Source organism: Pholis gunnellus (assembly GCF_910591455.1).
Source record: "Pholis gunnellus genome assembly, chromosome: 4".
Taxonomy (NCBI): Eukaryota; Metazoa; Chordata; class Actinopteri; order Perciformes; family Pholidae; genus Pholis; species Pholis gunnellus.
This window is the reverse complement of record NC_136530.1, coordinates 6777870-6797507: the sequence shown is the minus strand read 5'-3', so window position 1 is coordinate 6797507 and position 19638 is coordinate 6777870. Positions and strand designations below refer to the sequence as shown.

At 41.1% G+C, this 19638-nt stretch overlaps 1 protein-coding gene across 1 annotated transcript; it reads right to left on the bottom strand.

The window, feature by feature from the left end:
- Positions 1–2336: 2336 nt before the first annotated feature.
- On the bottom strand, positions 2337–17820 carry st6galnac5b (ST6 (alpha-N-acetyl-neuraminyl-2,3-beta-galactosyl-1,3)-N-acetylgalactosaminide alpha-2,6-sialyltransferase 5b). Its single transcript, XM_079157434.1, is given in 6 exon segments — positions 2337–2900; positions 2903–3087; positions 5273–5380; positions 6733–7142; positions 16137–16349; positions 17703–17820. Coding segments are annotated over 6 exon segments (987 nt in total). The 5' UTR covers positions 17724–17820; the 3' UTR covers positions 2337–2850.
- Between the last annotated feature and the right edge of the window lie 1818 nt (positions 17821–19638).

Here is a 19638-nt window from a genome sequence, read left to right as displayed (position 1 = left end):
AAAAGGTTCAGTTTAATCATTTGTTTTATTGGATTCTGGCTATAAAAAAAAGCTTTTGAAAAAGAGATTACTTGGTGAAATGTGAATCAGAGAGAGCTCATTCGTAAATTCACTTCTCTAAAGCAGGATGGTATTTTGCAGACTCACTATTGCTTTATAAAGACGAGCAGTTGTGTAACTCAGACAGTTGATCAACAGCAGGTATGCGGTTCCTGTATGTGTAAAGAATGTCATAATTAGCACTGCTGAGGAGATGAAAGTGTGAGTTCATCCTGCTGCTCTATTTACAGCCAAACACACAGAGATGTGTAAAAGTGTTAAAACACCCGAACATTTTTCTGCCTTAGGGAGACTTGCTTTTATACTAGTAAATCATATCGTGCCGTTCAGTACAAGGCTCACAATTCTGTACAATAGTGTGCTAAATGAAATAAGCAGACACAACTTTATACAACAGATTAAATGTTGCTGGAAAATCCCTGAGAGGGATCTGGCAAAATCAAGGTTTTTATTCAGAAATCCCAAATGTATTTTGCTGAATACGTTGAGTGTTATAACGATCTAAAAAGAGAAAATGTGAGCCACATTGTACTTCTTTATGCTGCACAACATATTAAATCCTTAAAACCACTATTTGATATCAGTTGAAAATGTGGATTTTATGAACCGTTACATTCTTTCTCAGATATTTTCTTAAAAATCACAAACAGTTTCGTATCGACGGGCTGAAGCTTAAAGGAATAGAAATTGCGTCTGACAGTTAGATGAGAAAATTGACTCCACGCTCATATTTGCATGGTAAACATGGGGCTGAAGCCAGCAGCTGGTTTGCTTAGCTTAGCATAAAGAGCTGCTCGTAGGCAGACTTCGTTAAAATGCCGGTGAAAACCCCTATGGCTCCAAGCACCTTCGTCTCCCCAGGTTTCCAAGGTGAATGAAAAGCATGATGTCGCCTCGAGCGTGAGTTTAAGACAGCGGCGGCAGGCTCATTTGCAGCCAGCTTGTCCTTTGAAGCGTTCGAGAGCCAACCTTTCTACCTGAGGAGATAGTAATTGGTGTGCAGAGCACACAGCGCAGATCTCAGGAGCAGCCAGTTAGTGTGATACTCAAGCACTGCATGAGCTTTTCTCAGAGCACCTGTGAGAATTACAACATTAAGATTCCACCTGTGTACGGGAACAGGCAGCAGTGAATGTCTTTGTTTTTTTTTAGGCCCCTCTGCAGGATGGCACTTTGTGAATTCTGCAATAGTCTTGCTGCTCCGCTCACTCTGGAGATACGGTTGGATAGCGCAGTGTAATCCCTTGCTAACAAGCAGCTCCCCTCTGTATTCTGAAGAGGCGGAGGCCTGCCGGTCAGGAGTGAAGAGGCTGCTTGTGACACTCTGATGTAATCATTTGTATTAGTATTACGGAGGAAGTGCCTTGGAGGGCTTGTTCAGACATTTGGCTTTAGTAACAGGAGAAATTGTGGCCCCCAGTATCAGACACGTGGGCTTTTATGAGGGGCCATCTGTTGGAGAACAAAATAATGACTTATTAACACGTCCCTTTGATCTAGATCAAGTCTAGATATGATTTAAGAAAGATTACATTAACACTTGGTTTTTAAATCCATTTCGGGTGGAAAGTGGTTCGAAAGTGGTTCGATCTTTATTTTGGAATATACAGTTCAACTATTGCAGAAATTCTACAAATCTTTACTGTAATTTTCACTTTTTAGTCTAGAAATTAGATAGTGTCTCTGTTTTACTGGTGAGAATTTGTTCAGAAAAACTCCATTTCTGATGCCACCTGTCCTAACAGTGGACCTTATGTTCTGGTCATGCATTAAATCATTGCTTCACATCCAGATTTGAAATGTTTTCATATATTTAAGTGAGAAGTTAATTGACAGAAAATAGTTTTAGTCATTTATTAAGCAAAAAATGATAACATTCACTGGGTTCATCTTCTCCAATGTGATCATCTCTTTTGTCAAATCAGAACAATACAATCTAAAGGCAATTTAATAGACAAAACAATTAATCCAGTCATCAAAAAAAATATATATATATATATATTTATTCATTGGCAATGACAATACCATTACAATAGACCCAATCAATGAACTGCAATATTTTCTGTACCTTCAGAGCGCTCGCATTGCTTCATATCATTCGACTGTATTTGCTTCATTGTTGGCTTTGAAGGCTGTTAAACGACAGATCAAGATGGTGGTCTGATGTTGCTTCACTGATTTTATGGAGAATCTCTCCTAACACAACAACCTAACACTTTTTTACTCAGTGTTGTCATTTTTGTCTGTATTGTGAATATTGAATTGTTGAATGGGGATAAAAGTGCGAAAGAAAATGAAAGCTTTGACAATAACATCCATTTGATTGTAATTGAGAAGTTTAAACTCAGATCATTGAAATTGTCTCATTCACAGAAATAATGAGGGCATGACCTCAGTGTCCTCAGTGAATCTGCATTCACTTTATGAATGCAGTGGTGTACTGTCTCATTGTCTGTCTCCTTTCTGACAGCTGCAGTGTTGTTAAAGCAGCTCTACTCAGAGTTAAAAAAACAACCAAAAAACACTCAAGCCCACCTCCATGGCTTTGATTCCAGTGTGAAATTCATCCTATTATAGTTACACTTCCAAAACACTGTCTGGGCTTTGTGCTGCCATTACACAATGATCCCATTCTGCCAAGCTGCTTAGGCAGCGGGCTTACAGCCACAACAGTCGCTTGCTCTGTCCCACCCTGCTGTCTCATGCATTCATGTCGTCCAGAGAGGGAATCTGGAAACCGTCCACACACATATTCATCCAGACTTCTGGGGATTGTCCCTGGAGCGAATCTCAGGATCCGGCTGGAACCGGAGCGTGGGAGCTGTTCCCGCTGGCGGTGACGGCTTCCAGTCTGGCTGGTGAAAGTGGATGTTGAGGGTTCGAGCCCAGTTCGCAAACACGGCCTTCTCCGTGTTGAAGCGGTGGTGGCTTCCTTGATGGTTCCTCTCGTGGGAGAGATACATGGAGCACTCGTCGGGCCCCGAGGGCTCATAGTAATGATACGGCAGAGAGGGATGAGAGGAGGATCTACACAGGAGAGCCGAGGAGAGGAGTACAGCGTGAAAAAGGCATGAAAGCCAGAGAGGGAGGGAGGGAGGGAGAGAAGGAGGGACGGGGATGATTATGAGACGAGAGTGGGGGAGAGGGAGCGAGTCACAGCGGGGGAGAAATGGAGAGAGGAACAAAGAAAAAAAGAAAGATCAGAAGAATCCGCGCTCACAGATGTGTTCATTATTCACCATCTTATTCCTCTGATATTCACGGTCACGCCAAGCTCAGTGGAAGACTGAGAGTCACTTCAATCTGGCCTGCATTTCTCTCTGAATATCTAAACCTGTCAAACTGTCCTTTATGCCATTGTAGATCCATGTGAGAACATTATCAGCCAAATTAATCGCAATATGAAACGACTGTACTTTGCATTTCTAACCTATTAAGTGAAATGTGTCGTTTTTCTTGGAAAAATGTCAAGATGAACATTTCCACTGGTGCTGAAATCACACTAATTCACCAGCCTGACCGCACGGCAATAAGAGACTCGGCAGGGTGTAAATGAACGATTGTCATCACAAGTTGAAGACACCCTTAAAGACGTACTGGACAAGATTTGTATGTGGAAACACACCCTCGTTGTCAGCACACAGTGTGGAGCTGAAGGCGCTGCAACAGGAGAGAGCGAACCCAACCAACCTTCATGCACTAGTTGCCCCACGTTCTCAAACAGGAAGTGACAAACTAAAAAGTCCCGAGGATGAGGAATCCGTTGGTGTCTTGGATGTATAATTTAACAAATGAGCTGCTGAACAGAAGTTGTTGTGCATAATGTTACTGTTACTGTCAAATTAATTATACAAAAATCTCTTATAGTATAATGTATTCTATTACTTGGTTGGTTGTTTGGTGGAGTTTTCCTGACTTTGTTTCCCTATATTAGTAAATATAATATTTAATAATACATTTGTGAAGTATGTGAAAAATGTTTGGTTACATATTTCATCATGATGCCTTCAAATGAAGCGTCGAGGAAAAGTCAAGGACACAATATTATTGGCGTTGAGGCCATGTGAACACTGTTGCTAGGAAACTGACAATGAAAAGGGACATTGCCTATAGTTTCTTTTTCAAATGTGGTCAATGATTTTCTGAGTTTCAGTGTAAAACACAGTTGATGAGAAAACAATCAAAAAGAAGCTTTCGTGGGCTCCAACACTTTGAAGAACGTTACCATACATCACGACTCGTGAACGTTCGGTCTCGTTGTGCGACATTTAAACGGATGCTTCTTAGGAACACACTCAACGCTAAATACTTGAGGTCAGAACTGGATGCTACTGGCTGGATGTACGTGTATGATTTAATGTTATGCTGCAACTTGAAGTACATTGTATTAAATGCGACCTTAAATGATTGTGATTTTACATATTTACATATCATGTTCTATGCTTTTTTTAAACTTTATTTAGCATTTTATATTTCATTTTTCACCTGACTGCAAGACACATTTCCCTTTGGGATAAGAAAGTTAAAGCTGCAATAATCAATATTTTTATATATAAATCAAATGACAATGTGCATGTGAAAGGTGTCACTTGTGGTGGTGAGCCCCAAGAGATTCATCACCAGACTCTGCAGTTCCTTTCTGCTTTGTGTCTTTCAGCTCTTTCTTTGGGTTTTATGGCCTCAGCTTTACTGTTCTGGTTGAGTCTCACAGTTCTCATCAGCGTTGTTTTCAGACACAACTGGCAGCGAAAAAGCTTTTATAAACCCACTGCGCAATGTCTGCCCAGCATCAAACAGCAGACAGACTAAGTTAGCGTCCAGCTGGTGAACATAGTGGCGCATTTAGCAGCTAAAGAGACATTTCCCTCAGCAGTTGGTGGAGACCAAAAACAGATCAAAGTGAGTGAATATTTGACTTATACACCAGGAGCCCAGACTCCAAATGAATACTAACTTTGCTCCGCATCTACTGGAACTGATACAGTTGACATATAGCTAAAGTGGAAAGTTGTGGACATACAGTTAAGTAAATTAACAGAATTTGGTCTCATCCCTTTGGTATAAAATGACAGATTGGCCTGCTAAGCAAGCTGCTAAGTTCACAGATAGTATTGATATTTTTGCTATTTTTTAGCTTCCCACTAGTGTGCAAAATTGAGTTAAAATTGCTAAACACCTAAATTCTGGGATTAGAAAATAATCTGAGTTTTACCTGCAGAAATCAGGTGGCACCATGCCGTACACGTCGATCCTGTCACACAGCTCCACGGCTATGGCCATGGTGAACCAGCCGGTAGTCAGCCAGGACTTGGAACTCTTCCTGGAAGAAGAGAGGAAATCACATATTTACAAATTCCACACTCATATAGACTAAATATGTTGGTGGTACTGACTCCTTCCAAGAGACTAACTGATCAAATGATACCAGATTAAAGTTTTGAATTCATAATTCTAGAATTTGTCTGATCAATCATCTTTTCCGAAATAATAAATACGAAGTTTGAAGAAAGACTTTCTTTGATTCTATGCCTTGTACACAATAAAATAAACATCAGTGAGAAAGACATTTATTCTGGTACTGACTGTGCTTGTTTGAAGGTTGATGTGATTGGATTCTTAATTCAAATGCAACATCCTCTTATCTTCCTGTTAGCTTACTCTTCACATGCAAATTAGTTTATGGAGTGATGTTGGCAAAATGTCTTTATATCGAGCTCTTATTTTGCAAGAGCATTGTCAGCCAATTTTCTACAGTACAGGTTAGTGGAGCCATTTAAATGTTGACCAATGAGTGACGCTGTGGGAATCCATGAGCCTATATAAGTGTAGACTAAATTGACACAGGTGTGGCAGACAGTGAGGTTCATGGTTATTGACTGTGAGTCAGGGTGATGGTGTTTACAGTTTTTGATGTTTTTATGTCTCTGCATCAAGTCCATGCAAATCCTGATACAATTATAATATTTGGAAAAAAGGTCCTAACTTTAATTAAAGTTTAAGAAAACAAACGAGTTCCAAAGCTGAATTCAGTCAGAAAAAATTAACAAGCATTACTAATTTCCCGCTGACTGTGGCACTTAAAGATGCGAAGCGGCAGGATGAGTCCATTAGGTCTCGACATCCAACCAGTCCCCAGTATCACTGTTCAGTTCACATACCACACAACATTTGTAATTGTTAAAAAAGTGTTATTTATTTATGTTGCTGCTACCTAGTTTTTAATTTGTCCCTTTCAGTAAATAATGTGTCTGTTCTTACTCCAAGACACTAATTTATGTTTACTCATCGCATTGTTTTTCGGGTTGTAATCACTGGGGAAACATAACACATCTTACAGAATCCAAATGACATTGAAACAAAATGTGTGTTTTTTCCTTTCTGATGTTGAGCCACATCTGTAGAGGTCCTGCTACATGGTAGCACATAATAAGAAAGTGATTTGCAATAGTCTCCCTAAGCCTGGCATTAGTGGGTCAACTGTGAACTCTGCATGAATCAAATCCCTTAAACTCCTTTCAGAGATAATAGACACGTTTTAATCTAAATCCTATTAATAATGCTGTGAGTGTTTGGAGCTCTGACTTATTCTTTTGACAGCTCGTATTCTAAAATATGTAAGGCTTTTTCAGAAGAAGAAAAAAACCCTCAAACACTGATTCTGTGGACATTTACCTGTCAAGCCCCGTTTCCTTTTCAAACAGTTCATCGAACTTCAGCATTTTGATCCAAGAAGTGATGTAGACTTTAAGTGTGGGCAGTAGCTGTTTCAACAGCCTGAGGTTGTTGTAAACATGGCCTTTACCATCCCGTCTCATGCATCTGTTGGGTCCCCAGAAGATGAACACTGTGTCTTGGCTCGCGTTCAGCAGCTCCTGCCGGCTCCGCAGGACCATCTGCAGGCTGGCGTGAGATACGACACGCAGGCTTGTGCGTCGCCCAACGTCCTGCTGATGGTTTACGCTGGGAGCATCGTTCATACGGATTACGCACTCAGAGCTGTCGATTTCCTCACCTCTCCTGCTCCCAGTTAGCTGGCCGGAGCTGGTCACCATGGCACACGTCCTGCAGTGCATCTTCAGAGGCTGTATAGATGAAAGGTTAAAGGTCAGATTGTTTTTTAGTCCAGAGTATAGTCTTATCAAGCCATTACATTTCCCATTTTAAAAATGAAATAAAGCTGAGGCTCATGGGAATGTTGTTGATTTGGGGAATATTTGACAATATTGACATGTTCATTTCACTAAAAGAAAAATAAAGGGATCACTAAAGGGGAACATGATTGTCTGTCCAAAAATTCATGGAAATCCATTTGAGACGTTTCCCTCAAAACCACAAATGTCAACCTCCTGACTGTGCTAGAGCAGGGTTTTCAAAGTCTGAGACTGTGGGTCTCGTGATCGTATTTTGATAACTAATGCAACATTCACCTTCCACTTTGAAAACCTCTGTGCAAGAGGAAAAGTCAGGAGATCACCAAAGTAGTAGTAGTAGTAAACTAGAGTCACCACGCTAGCTTGTCTAGAAGTAACATAAAGTTAATTAAGAGTCTTACTTTCAGAGAGGAAAAATCCAATGACCTGTACGACAGCACATGTGGACAACTTCAACTGAAAACAGTCCACACTTAAAGTCGATATGCTGCCCTTTAGCACTATGATTATGCTGTCTTCTGCAGCCACACAGGACCTGAATAAAGTGTAACTGGCAGAGTCGAGCAGCTAGACTGGTAATGGCCTCTCCTGTCAGGTATCCTATTATTCAAATGCACCGCAGGTTGAGAGTAGAGCAGAGGCTATTCTGTGCAAATACTTTCCTTTTGTAGGAACATCATGAATACACATAAACCGGTATATTTATATTTATCAGAGCAATGGAAGGAATACATGTGCAGTACTGGTCAGAACACACATTGCTTTCATCCGAAATCCCACATTAACATACTGTTTAGTTGGCTAAACCTAAATCATCTATCACAAATCATCATTCTGTCACATTAGGTTGAATCAGGTTACCAAGGTTTACGCATCTAAAACCGGCAAAGGGGCTCTCAGGAAGTGATGTGATAATCGCAATTCAGTGCGTCCGAAAAGATACACACTACTATTTACTCACACAAGTTGAACGATAGTACACATATTGTGTAAGTAGTGCATAGTGTGTGATTTCTGACTCAGCAATAAGCTTTGTCGAGGTGCATTGCAGGGCAGTTGTGTTGGTTGGCATTACATTGACCAGGTATTTGTGTTTAGTGTCCAAACAGGTTTTCCAAGTTGAAAGAGGCGAGCTGGGATTGAGTGATCCTACAGCAAAAACCCAGAAACTCTTCACATGAATTATTCTGAACCTTAATAGAGAGCTACATTGGCATTCTGAACTGTGCTCTGAGCTTCACACTCCATCAAGTTCAGAAGTGGGAATGTGTGTGTGTGTGTGTGTGCAATACAGGTGATACCAGCGCCACAGGCTGTGCTGCTCCCTCTGCTATATTTATTATACTCTCCCACTATCTCTGCAACCCCACACTGACTGATTGCCTAGTGTGTGTGTGTGTGTGTGTGTGTCTGTATATGTGTGTACAGGTGGTGGTGTCTGAGGATGTCCTTAAATCTTTGTGCAGAGTTCGATGTCGACCCAGATATGTCATACAATCACGTTGTGTCAAGATCCAAAAAGTGTCAAGATTCAAAACCAGTTGTAATCCTTTCTACACACACATGCACAGTCACTGTCTCCATGCATTGAGGAACAGGTATTTCCAATCCCACACTGCCCAAACAAACCATGTCCTGTTGTGTGTGTGTGTGTGTGTGTGTGTGTGTGTGTGTGTGTACACAGGCCTCCTCACTTAATAACAAGTTGGCTGGAGCAAATGACGCGCTTCACTGCACAAACACCCTCCCTGCCTTCAAAAATATCCCAGTCCTATTAGCTGTTTCTTCTTTTACATACAACAGATAGAGTGCATTTTCCCTTCGGCACCATCCAAACAATTACTAAGCAGCATTTAATCATTTTGAAAGTCGGGGAATGTGTCAAACTAGGAAAAGGCAAATGAAGGTTGCATGGACAGTGTCGTGGTTTAAAGTTTAGTGCTTGTGAAATACTAAAAGTGTCCTTGACGGTGACGCTGAAGCTCCAGTGTCAGCTCCCCGAGCTTCTGACAGCTTGATGATGCTGGGAATTAGCCACTTATGGACCGCGGTGCATCACATTGAGAGGGGCATTCAGAATCAGATGGAGAATATCAGACAGCAGGCAGCTGAAGATGTGACCCACACACTCTTGAATGAATGAACAAATGAATGATTGTACTGTATTGCATAATACAGGTGGGGTTTTTTTACTCATAATCAGCTTTGAATTAACACAGAGGTCCTTTAATTTGTGAACCAATTAGCACTCGAACACTTGCTGACTCCCACAGAGACACGCAGTCTGCACTTTCTCATGCAGGCAGAGGGCTGTCTGCCTTGATCAATAATGCATAACCTCATAAGATAACACTTTCCTGAATAATTCAACTTCATGAGGCCATTCAGTGAACTCTGATGTGATTGCCGACCAAAGAGAGACTTCCGGTGTCATGGCAGTGTGAGGATGTCTCCTCATGCGCTCCTCATTCATTTATAGCTCACCTGGCAGGTTGTTTATCGAAAATGCATTCAAATAGTTTCAAAATATGACCTGTTATGGTTCTAAAAAGTATCTAGAGGCAATACCAGACTAAATGAGGCTGCTAACCAATGCAACACAATAGCTATCGTCTGTGTTTACTGTTGTTGCAATTAATGAAGCCTACTTTCCTTTGCTTCCTCTCTCTCTGTAATCGTGGGTCATGAGTCTTTACGTCAAGTGTTCTCTCTTCGTGCTCGTCAGACAGTCGTCACTCAACAAAACAACTTTGAAACAGAACTTTACATGTCGTGACCAGAAGACAAAGTAGACAAAAAAGACCGGGAAAGGTGAACCAGGACCAGGAAAGAAAGAAATCTATGCAGCAGGACAATGAAGACTTTTGGTTTGCTCCAGTAATTGGGGACATGCTGGATAAAGTCAACCCAAAGCTTAACTCATAAGTTCAATTCTAAATCTAACAGGTGCCATTTCAGGCGGAGATGGACTCCCCAAAGAGAGATCTTTATTATGCGATCAGTCTTTTTATAATCTATGTTTAATGAAGCTTAAGTAAATATTCTATACTTGACACTTTATCCAGTACTGTTTATTCTGGCTCTGGCGCAATATATCTCCACTTTTAGTGGTATTAACCCCAAGCAATAGGAAAGTCATATTTATGTCATTGGATATTAAATGGGAAAATAATATTTACAGATGAACCACATTTCAACCCACCTTCAACTAGCATTACTGGAAGTAATAGAGATGTTAGAAGGATTTATAATTATTGGGAGGGGAAAGTTTCCCGTTCTAGAGTTGATTCTGAGGCCAGAGGCACAGTCAGTTATTCATAAAGACATCGTCTTTGAAGCGGGCGGAATTGTTGGTTTGCCTTTGAGAACTCTTCAACAAACAAGCCACACAAGCAATTATTTATTCTCCCAACTGGGATGATGAAAATATTTCAGATTGATATAAGTCTTTTTCTCCTCAATACCAAATTCTCATTTCAGATACTCACTCTCTTATAATAGAGGAGACTTCAACTGATTGCTTATCAACTACATCTTCTCACATATCAAAAATGGTGTTGTTCATTTTTTTTAAATATGGAAACCTTTCACATCCTATTTTTCCATTTTCAAAGGCTAATAGTGACCCTGATGTATATGCATTTACGGTCCTGTGAATAAGTTGTATCAACAAATCTGTCTATGTAATTTATTTTTGTAATATCATTTTCTATATTGTATTTCCTATTGTTGCATTTCAGAAGAAAGACTCATTGTGTGAGATTTTTCCATGCATGTTTGTGTATGTTGCAATCCTTCGCCTGTTTATAAATTAAATAAAGTGTTTATTAAGAAGAGCGACGTGGCATTCAGAGCAGCAGAAGAAGAAGAAGCGGTTAGGCGTGTGGCTCCGGTTCCAGTCCCAGTCAATTACCACCCACACAGACTCATCAGTATGATCCTGTTCATCCACTTCCCTGGGGATCCCAGAATCATAATTGGTTTCAGAGCAAACCCCACCAGTCATCCTCTGATATTACACCAGAGCCTCCAATCCACCAGTCTCTGTCTGCACCCCTTTCAGTTTAAGAGGGGTGGAGAGTACAGACCTACAGGTACAAATACTGAGCTATAGAGCTCAGAGAGGAGCCATTAGCACAACAACAAAAAGGGCCCTATTATCATTGCTAACCATCGTACATTTGATATTTTTCTTATTGTTAACAAATCCCATGAAAAGAAGATGGCTTTATCCAAAGTCACTTCCCGTTTAGGCTACTATACACAGTAGTACACAGTATGTATTGAGTATCAAGGTTCTGGGAAATGTATGCACAATACGGTGCCCTCAAAAAAATGGAAAAAGTAATGTCCATGGATCCGACAATGCATTGCTTCAGATTTTATTGATGTAAAGATATACGGATAGATAAAATATACCGTGGGATCGTCACCTGCAGTGATGATGCAAAATAATGATTGGTTTGGTTTTATTCTGCCATAAATCAACCTACACATAACGTGTATTTTTTTTTACTATTCTTTCACAAACAGGAGTAAATAGTGCATTTGTTGGGGATTATTTTCCGCTGCAAACTTGAACATACCTTCTATATGCTGTGCAGTGGGTGTGACCACAAAAAAACAAGACCTAAATATTTAATTCTGTAGACTAAAGAAGACAACTGACATCAGAAATGGTTTGCAGCGATTAAGCGGGCAGAGTGGACACCGACCGAAAGCAGTCGTCTAATAGTTGGAATATAATACAGCGAGGCGTTGGCCTGATAAATCAGTAAAGACGCTAACTGAACTGACTAAAAATCTTAATTTGTAAGCTGGTACATTTCATGGTTAAGCTAATATGTGAGCTAATGTACCTGGCAGACTTTTTTATTATCAATTACACCTACAAGACTGTTATGGGATTCGTTGACAATAAGAAAAATGTAGCATATCTCCAACCTTATCCCTTGATGTCAAACATCCTCTGATGTGAGCAGTGGTGTGCGATCATGAAGACTCAGCTGTATCATAACAGTAACTGTACACTTTCTGAAACTAACGGCTAACGGCTCAACGGAGAGCAGAGGTGGATTAAGTGGCACGGTTGTGTGGTGTGAAGTTTAATGATCAGAGCTGCCTTCTTTTCTCAGAGACCAATTAATTACATCGAAACCCTCCTGACGGTTGACATTTCATTAAGCTTCTTCTGGCGACACACATTCAAGCCACGACACTAAACTTGCTCTGTTCTCAATTTAAGGGAATAAAGGCGAGACAATCAAGGCGCCTGTCTTCTTCTTCTTCCTCCAGTCAACTTCAGTCAGAGATAAGTGGATGGCTGCACCAGAGTATGAGTATGGAGCCTCGTTAGCAGCACACTGATGTGTTTCCACCATGACCAGAAAGAAGATAATATTCATGACTTCCTGTCAGCTCTTGCCATTCACTATAAGAAAAACGCAGTGGTATCGCTACACGACCGGATCAGCCAGACCCCATTTGGAAATGGTCAGAGATCTGATCACAATGTAGGCACAATCGAGATAACGAGGAAAGCATTTTAATAAAAGGCGTAAATGCCAAGACCCATGGATTGGATGTCATCACCCGGATACACATTACATGTTAATACCAGGTGTAGTTTATACGTATACAAGCAGAAGCTGGGCTATGTAATGTAAGTCTGAAGACGACACCTGATTCTGTTTTTCCAGGAGTGCTTCCTCACTTTGAGGGGATTTAAAATTTGCATATCCTGAAACCTCATCCATTAAGTAAGCTGGACCATTAACATACCGATTGTATAGCACATCTTACAAAGAACGGGGTCGGCGTTGATGGGAGAATTTCTTTTGCATAATTGACTTTCTAATGACACCTTTTTCTCCAGGGCTGACAGCGTTGTAGGCTGTGAGAGATACGGAGCGGTATTGCTCATAATGAGTATGTACATCATAAACTGGCACAGGCCCACAATCCACATTCATGCTCTCACACAGGCTTTGTGATTAGAGTGCATAAAGGCCAATGTAGATTGATTCTGCTGACAGTTCTTCAAAGGTCAACGTCTCTTTAACTGGAATCGGCAAAACGTCAGAGAGCGAGAGAAGATGAGGAGTTAAGCAGAAGAAAAGAGAGCCTATCTAGGTGTTCAAACTCAAATGTGTGTGTGTGTGTGTGTGTGTGTGTGTGTGTGTGTGTGTGTGTTTGTGTGTGTTTGAAAGAGTCTATTCAACTCTGTGGCTCTAATTATTGTAGCTTGTCAACGAAAAGAAATACATGCTAGAGAAGGGCATCTCACAAAAACCTGCAGAGATTGCAGAAGGCAGACAAAGAGGAACATAATAAACACAGAGACTCCTAGCAGGTCGCTCAAAATATCCCACATACGATAAATGTGCCCCATAACTTTATAGTCTGATCTCACAGTATATAAATGTCTTTCAACAGTGCTGCTCTGCTGTTTTCATAGCACCATTAAGCACTGAAGTGGCAGAAGGAAAAGACAAATGTTTAGTCTTTAACGCACTGCCGCATGGAGTAGCACGGTCTTAGCGATTGATGTGTGCTTGGTGTTTTGCAAACTCCTGGGTGAGATGTAAATGGGCGAAGCAACCACAGACCATCACCAGCCTCGGTGAAATCCCAGCCCATGCAGACAAGATATGCACATTAGTTGATATGGACCATAAACAGGGTCCAGCAGGCACATTAGATAGAGCTCCCCTCGCATTTTTAAAGCTTCCCTAGCTCTGACGAGGGCATAACATTTTAACAACACGTCTGGGCATTTGCATGCAGGTTGTCTGCATGCGTGCGCCAGAGCTGTGTGAATGTGAGTGTAACCCAGTGTGAGTCAAAGCCAAGATTCCCTCAAGCGGCAGCAGCAGCAGACCTCAAATGACCCTGAAGGAAATAATACAGGCCGATCCACCCACTCCACTGATCCTACAGCAGGTCTGCTCTGGTTAGTCATTCCCCGGCTCTGTCGGAGGGTGAAGCAGCAGCAGCAGCAGAAAGAGCTGGAAGCCCCACGGGAGGTGGGAGCATAGTGACACTAAGCAGTATGAAAATGTCGCAGTGTGGATCCATCATGAATCAGCTGTCAGTCAGTCAGGAGGAAGTGGACGAACATGAAGGATTTGTGAATAATGTAGTGCCTACAAAAAAAAACTCCAAACGCTCATTTCTCTTCGGAGCCACGGTAAAAATCTTTTTTTCATTGACTTTAAAGGGATCCCAACATCGCAGAGGAGCCCTGAACGTAGAAGCTGGCAAAGTCAAGAGGTCCAGGAAGCCTCAGCCGGATTAAACCTCTCTCCAAACCTACATCGCTCTCACACTCGCCTATCACTGATCATTAATCACTGAAAGGTGAAATGTAACAACACTGTTTTCCTTCCAAATCCTCCGGAGCTGCCTGAGCAATGTGCTTCGAGCGGAAAGCTATCTTTCTCACTGAGGGGGAGACACGGCGGCGTCTGAATGATCTGTCTGAAACACTGTGCTGGTTCCTCAATGATAGGCCTCTGCATTACAACAACACTGACTGTGGCACTTATACCAAAAGATTACAGCGGTGATGTCTTGAGCAGTCGTTCAGGTAAAAATCCATCCGGTTTTAAGTGCTTTTGTAACTAAATATTTCATGGCGGGTACATCAATTATGAACCAACAAACAGAGTAAAGTACAGAGATCATTTAAAGACTGTTCTACCACAGCAAGTTCAGCTTTTGACTTCATTGTTTAAGAGAGTGATTGTTGTTATTAAAGCCTTACAGGGTACAGTAAAGCTTTAATAAACTTCCATTTCATTCTGTAGCTTTTCCTTATTAATAGAAATTGCTACAAAACGTAATTTATCACATTCAGAGGGCTTTACTACTATCGCTAAAAACAGCGCACTGCCATAAAAACATAATATATACAATGTAAAAGCAAATGCAAATAATCATTGTATTACCCAAGGTGAAAAACCTGGATGTCGCATTCAGCTGTGGTGTGGCTATGGACATGTACACAAGTCAAACACATCAGAAGAGGATTTTTCAGTTCTCTCTGTAACCAGGGCAGCACCAGAAGCTTCAAAAAGACATGTTCAGTGCATTACTGAACCCTACATTTACATGCTCGTGTCTCTGTTGGATGACAGTTGAATACAGATTAAGTGCACTTTGTGTTATATACTGTATGTGGCAAAAGTGTCAAAACAATCAGTTTTCTTTTCAACGGGTGGCTGCTCGACACAAATATGTCCCGCACAATACATCCCAATGCCAAATTCCTTAATGTAGAATGGCAGGAGACTAAGGTTGCTACCGCCATCTTAAAGGATAGCCACTGTATGTAATGCATTAACTGATTCAGTGCATCAAGCAAGGTCTGTCTGGCACATCCCAGACAATAAAGATATTCAAAGTGACTTTGCGGCTTCTTTTTCTGTATACGACAAAGTCCCATGTGCTGCTGTCCTTGTCACTTGTATCTCCACTGCCGGCCTCCACATGCTCCTTCCAAAACTCTTTAGAACCACTTTTCATCTGCCAGTATGCTATTACCCCGAATCCCACTCCGGGCTACATGCAGGCTCCTAATGCACCGACAAGATCCTGATCCCTCACCCCAAAACACTGTCATTGTGTTTGATGGATCACAACCAAGCTGAGGTTCACCCTATACATCTCCGTGGTGGTGGGTGAACCAACCTGCACCACTTTCCTGCATCATTTACTTCCTTAGAAGTTGAGTTTTGGTTATTTTCAAACGAGACAAATACCATCAAATGGCCTTCAGGCCCTGTTTACTGAAATTAATGATCATACCCTTTTCCATCTGGCCTCCCTAGCTCTTGCGTTTAGCTACATGAGACATCATCACTGTGCAGTGCATCATGAAATGGCAGAAGGAGACAGATCACAGTGCACAGATGGTGCATATACCTTATGATCCATGACACCTGTGTACCCCGCAAGTGTCGGTGTTGGGAGGGACTGCGGTCTCTCTGGCTTTTTCGTGGATGCAACAGGACCATCTAAACGGTGTGACGACAGTGACGATGATCGATATGATCTGTCACCAGAGCCACTGTTGTTGTACACCAACAGAAAGCCGGTAACCATGGTGACGAGGATGATGCCACTCACCCCATGGCACTGCAGAGAGAGACACATGACAGACGTTAAGATTTAAGATAAGAGCATAAATACAACATCAAGTCAGAGCATTCGATTTCAAAAATCAGCTTCAGGACGAGAGTTACATTTTCTTTTTTTGATCAAGACGATGACTGCTAATTAAATGTCAGCTTTGAAAGCAGGGGCAACGCAGTAATTGCAGCTGCTCTTTTCCTCATGCAAGGCTGCAGATGGAACCTCAGCTGTGCCATTCTCCCTCAGCAATGTTTCAAAGAGTGGTGCAAAAAATAGCAGCTGAACTCAAACATATGTTTCATTATTACTTTGAGTGACGCCGAGATCGTAAAGTGGCCGAAGGTTTTCCACGGTTGTTCAGCGGTATATACCGATGCCTGGAGTGGTATGCCACTCCTTTTCTAACAGCATATACCGTTTCCTGAAGGCAGGTGCCGCTTGAAAGTTCATATTAGTGGTATATGCCGTTGAATCAGAGTGGTATGCCATTCATTTCAGTGGGATGATATATATATATATGTATATATATATATATATATATATATATATATATATATAGTGGTATGGTGGTATAGAATGTGCTCTGCAGTAGGTACCTACCTATACATGCCACCCTATAGGTAGGTACATACCGTTTGCTGAAGGCAGGTGCTGCTTGAAAGTGGTAGTCCACTGTCAGACAGGCAGACCAGTGCCGTCTCTTGATGCATATGCACATTTAATGCACATTGGTTTGTTTCACGAACAGTGATGCCGGAAATGTGATTTTTTCTGACTTTATTGACAAAGTAGCGCAACACAGCATCTTAAATAAAGGAATGTATCTATTTCATCTCGTCCATTTTCTTGTTCGGATATATGAAAGGCTTTTTAAATGACAATAAAGTGATTTAGTATTTGCTGATGTGCCCTGAAACTGATATTATTGCCAATGTGTATATATAAACAGAAGCTGTGTTGCAATACTTTGTCAACAAAGTGAGAAAAAATACATCAAAGGGAGTGGCATGCCACTCTAGGGATAGGTACCACTCTGGGATAGGTACATTCTGAAGATAGTGGCATAGGGATAGACACATACCGCTGAACAACAGGGGCGTATATCGGTCACTTTTCGATCTCGGCATTACTGATTACTTTCCCCTCTTACAGGAAAAAAAAAAGATCTTTAGACATGTGCGCTCCTACATGATTGTCTTATAGGAATCAGATCAGTTAAAGATTCTTTAAATGATCAAAATTAAAATGAGGTCATAGTAGACAGCTAGTAATGACAGCTCAGCCTAACTCACTTATGAGAAAACACTAAACGCTCCCCACAAATAAACATTACAGTGATGTCTCATTCATAATTACCACTCTTATCTTCATCTTCATTGCCCCTCAGAATTCCAACCTTCATCCTATCATCCTCTTAAAAGCTGCCTCACAGAGCGTCGGGACTCTTCAGCATGCAACACTTGAGCGGCAGCAGATCGGCGCGCGGCAGTGACAAAAAAGAAAAGAAACCGAAGCTCCACTACTCTTCTCCCATGCTCTCCCATACAGGGACGGCCTCACTCGACACTGCGCTCCTCATGGTCCTAAACAACTCGGGTTCCCAGCCCAACCCTCAGTCTCAGGGTTCACTGGGGGTTCATGAGATGGTAATTATACACTTAACACTTAACTGTTACTGTGCAACACGCAGTAATTATCCTGGTCAATGTCAAGAGTGGTTCTCGAATGTGTTTTCTCAGTGGCAATATTGCGTATTTGTATCTCTGTTTCTATACTTAATTATTCCTTTACAGCTTGGCACAATTAAATCAATCATTATTGTCAACACACTTTGTGAAATAGCTCATTTTCACTTGTTTGCTCAGAGTAAATGCATTTTTCATTGCTTTTATACAGCATTGCAGTTGTCAAATGGTCCAGTGATGCATTCAATCTCAAAATGTTTTTTGTGTGTGTGTGTGTGGGGGGGTTTAATCAATATGCTTATTGTGTAAGCCCTCACATCCTCAATCGAAGTGTGTTCAAACATCATAACGTACCACATGCTGTTGTATGAGTGCTTTGCCATCATTCAGTGGAGTTTCTCCCACTCTACTCCCCATTTCTCAATCCAGTTGAACATTTCTTTTCTACACGGAGATGACAGGTGTATAATCATCATCCTCGTGATCACACAGTGTGTCTGTGTGTTGGGGACAATGAATGCTGCCTATGGTTCCCCAGATATGAGGTAGATACAATGTTTAGCATTTTTCATTTTCCTATATTCCTACCATAGTTCCTAAATGACATCAATTTATTCCATTCAGATGAATGGAACCGATTGTACATACAATGTTCATACAGTGAAACCACGTGTACATTTTCAGTTTGAAAGATATATTTAATGCTAATCGTTATACGAAATTAAATACAGAAACACACCTGGACTCTCTCACATCGACACTATTTCTCAGATCTCTTGAGTTACACATGCATGGAAGGACATTTCACTTTGCTGGCAGTGATTCACTTTACTGATTATATTCATTTTAAATGTCAACACGAGTTAAGTGTTTTTAGTGAGTGACTTTTGTAGGTCAGGTGAAGTCTTGGTGTTCTGAGAAAGGTGACAGTGTTTCATAAAATATGTTCTTGAGATATTGAGGAAACATTTAATGTCGCTGCCTCATCTTGTTGTTTTGTCATTTTATTGCATCCCACTAAAGATTATATAGTTCTTCAAAGGGTGTTAATGATAATGCATCACCATTTTCTTTGTCATTCAAGATGATTTGGGGACATCCCATTTAAGGACAGGGAAGTATTTTACTCGTTTGTCACGGCAACCTGAGCAGCTAAAGCTCCTCGTGGGAGACAGACTTTGCTGGAGGCTGTAATCTGGTGAGGAGGAGCTGGGATATTGGGGAATGAGTCTTTTTATAGACGCCCTCTGAGCTCATTGTGTTCATTTTTTAATGTGTCTTTCATGTTCTAGTCATTCAAGACTCACTTTACAAACTGAAATGTATCTGTTGGCTTTGTGGGAATTAATAAGTAATCTATCCCAAAACCAACACGGAATATCGCAGCCAGACCAAATGCTGCAAGAAAAATCAGGGTAGCTACTGTGGGAACAGCACGTATTTTCCTTTTATGTTTTTGGCCCAGATTTACACAAGTTTAAACAAATGTCTTTTTGGACTAATTGGCTTCCTATTTGTTCAGGGATTTATATAGAATATAATGAGATACAAGATAACACAAAGCAATTGGAATAATGTATTATGATACCACACAATATTAAGCAAGG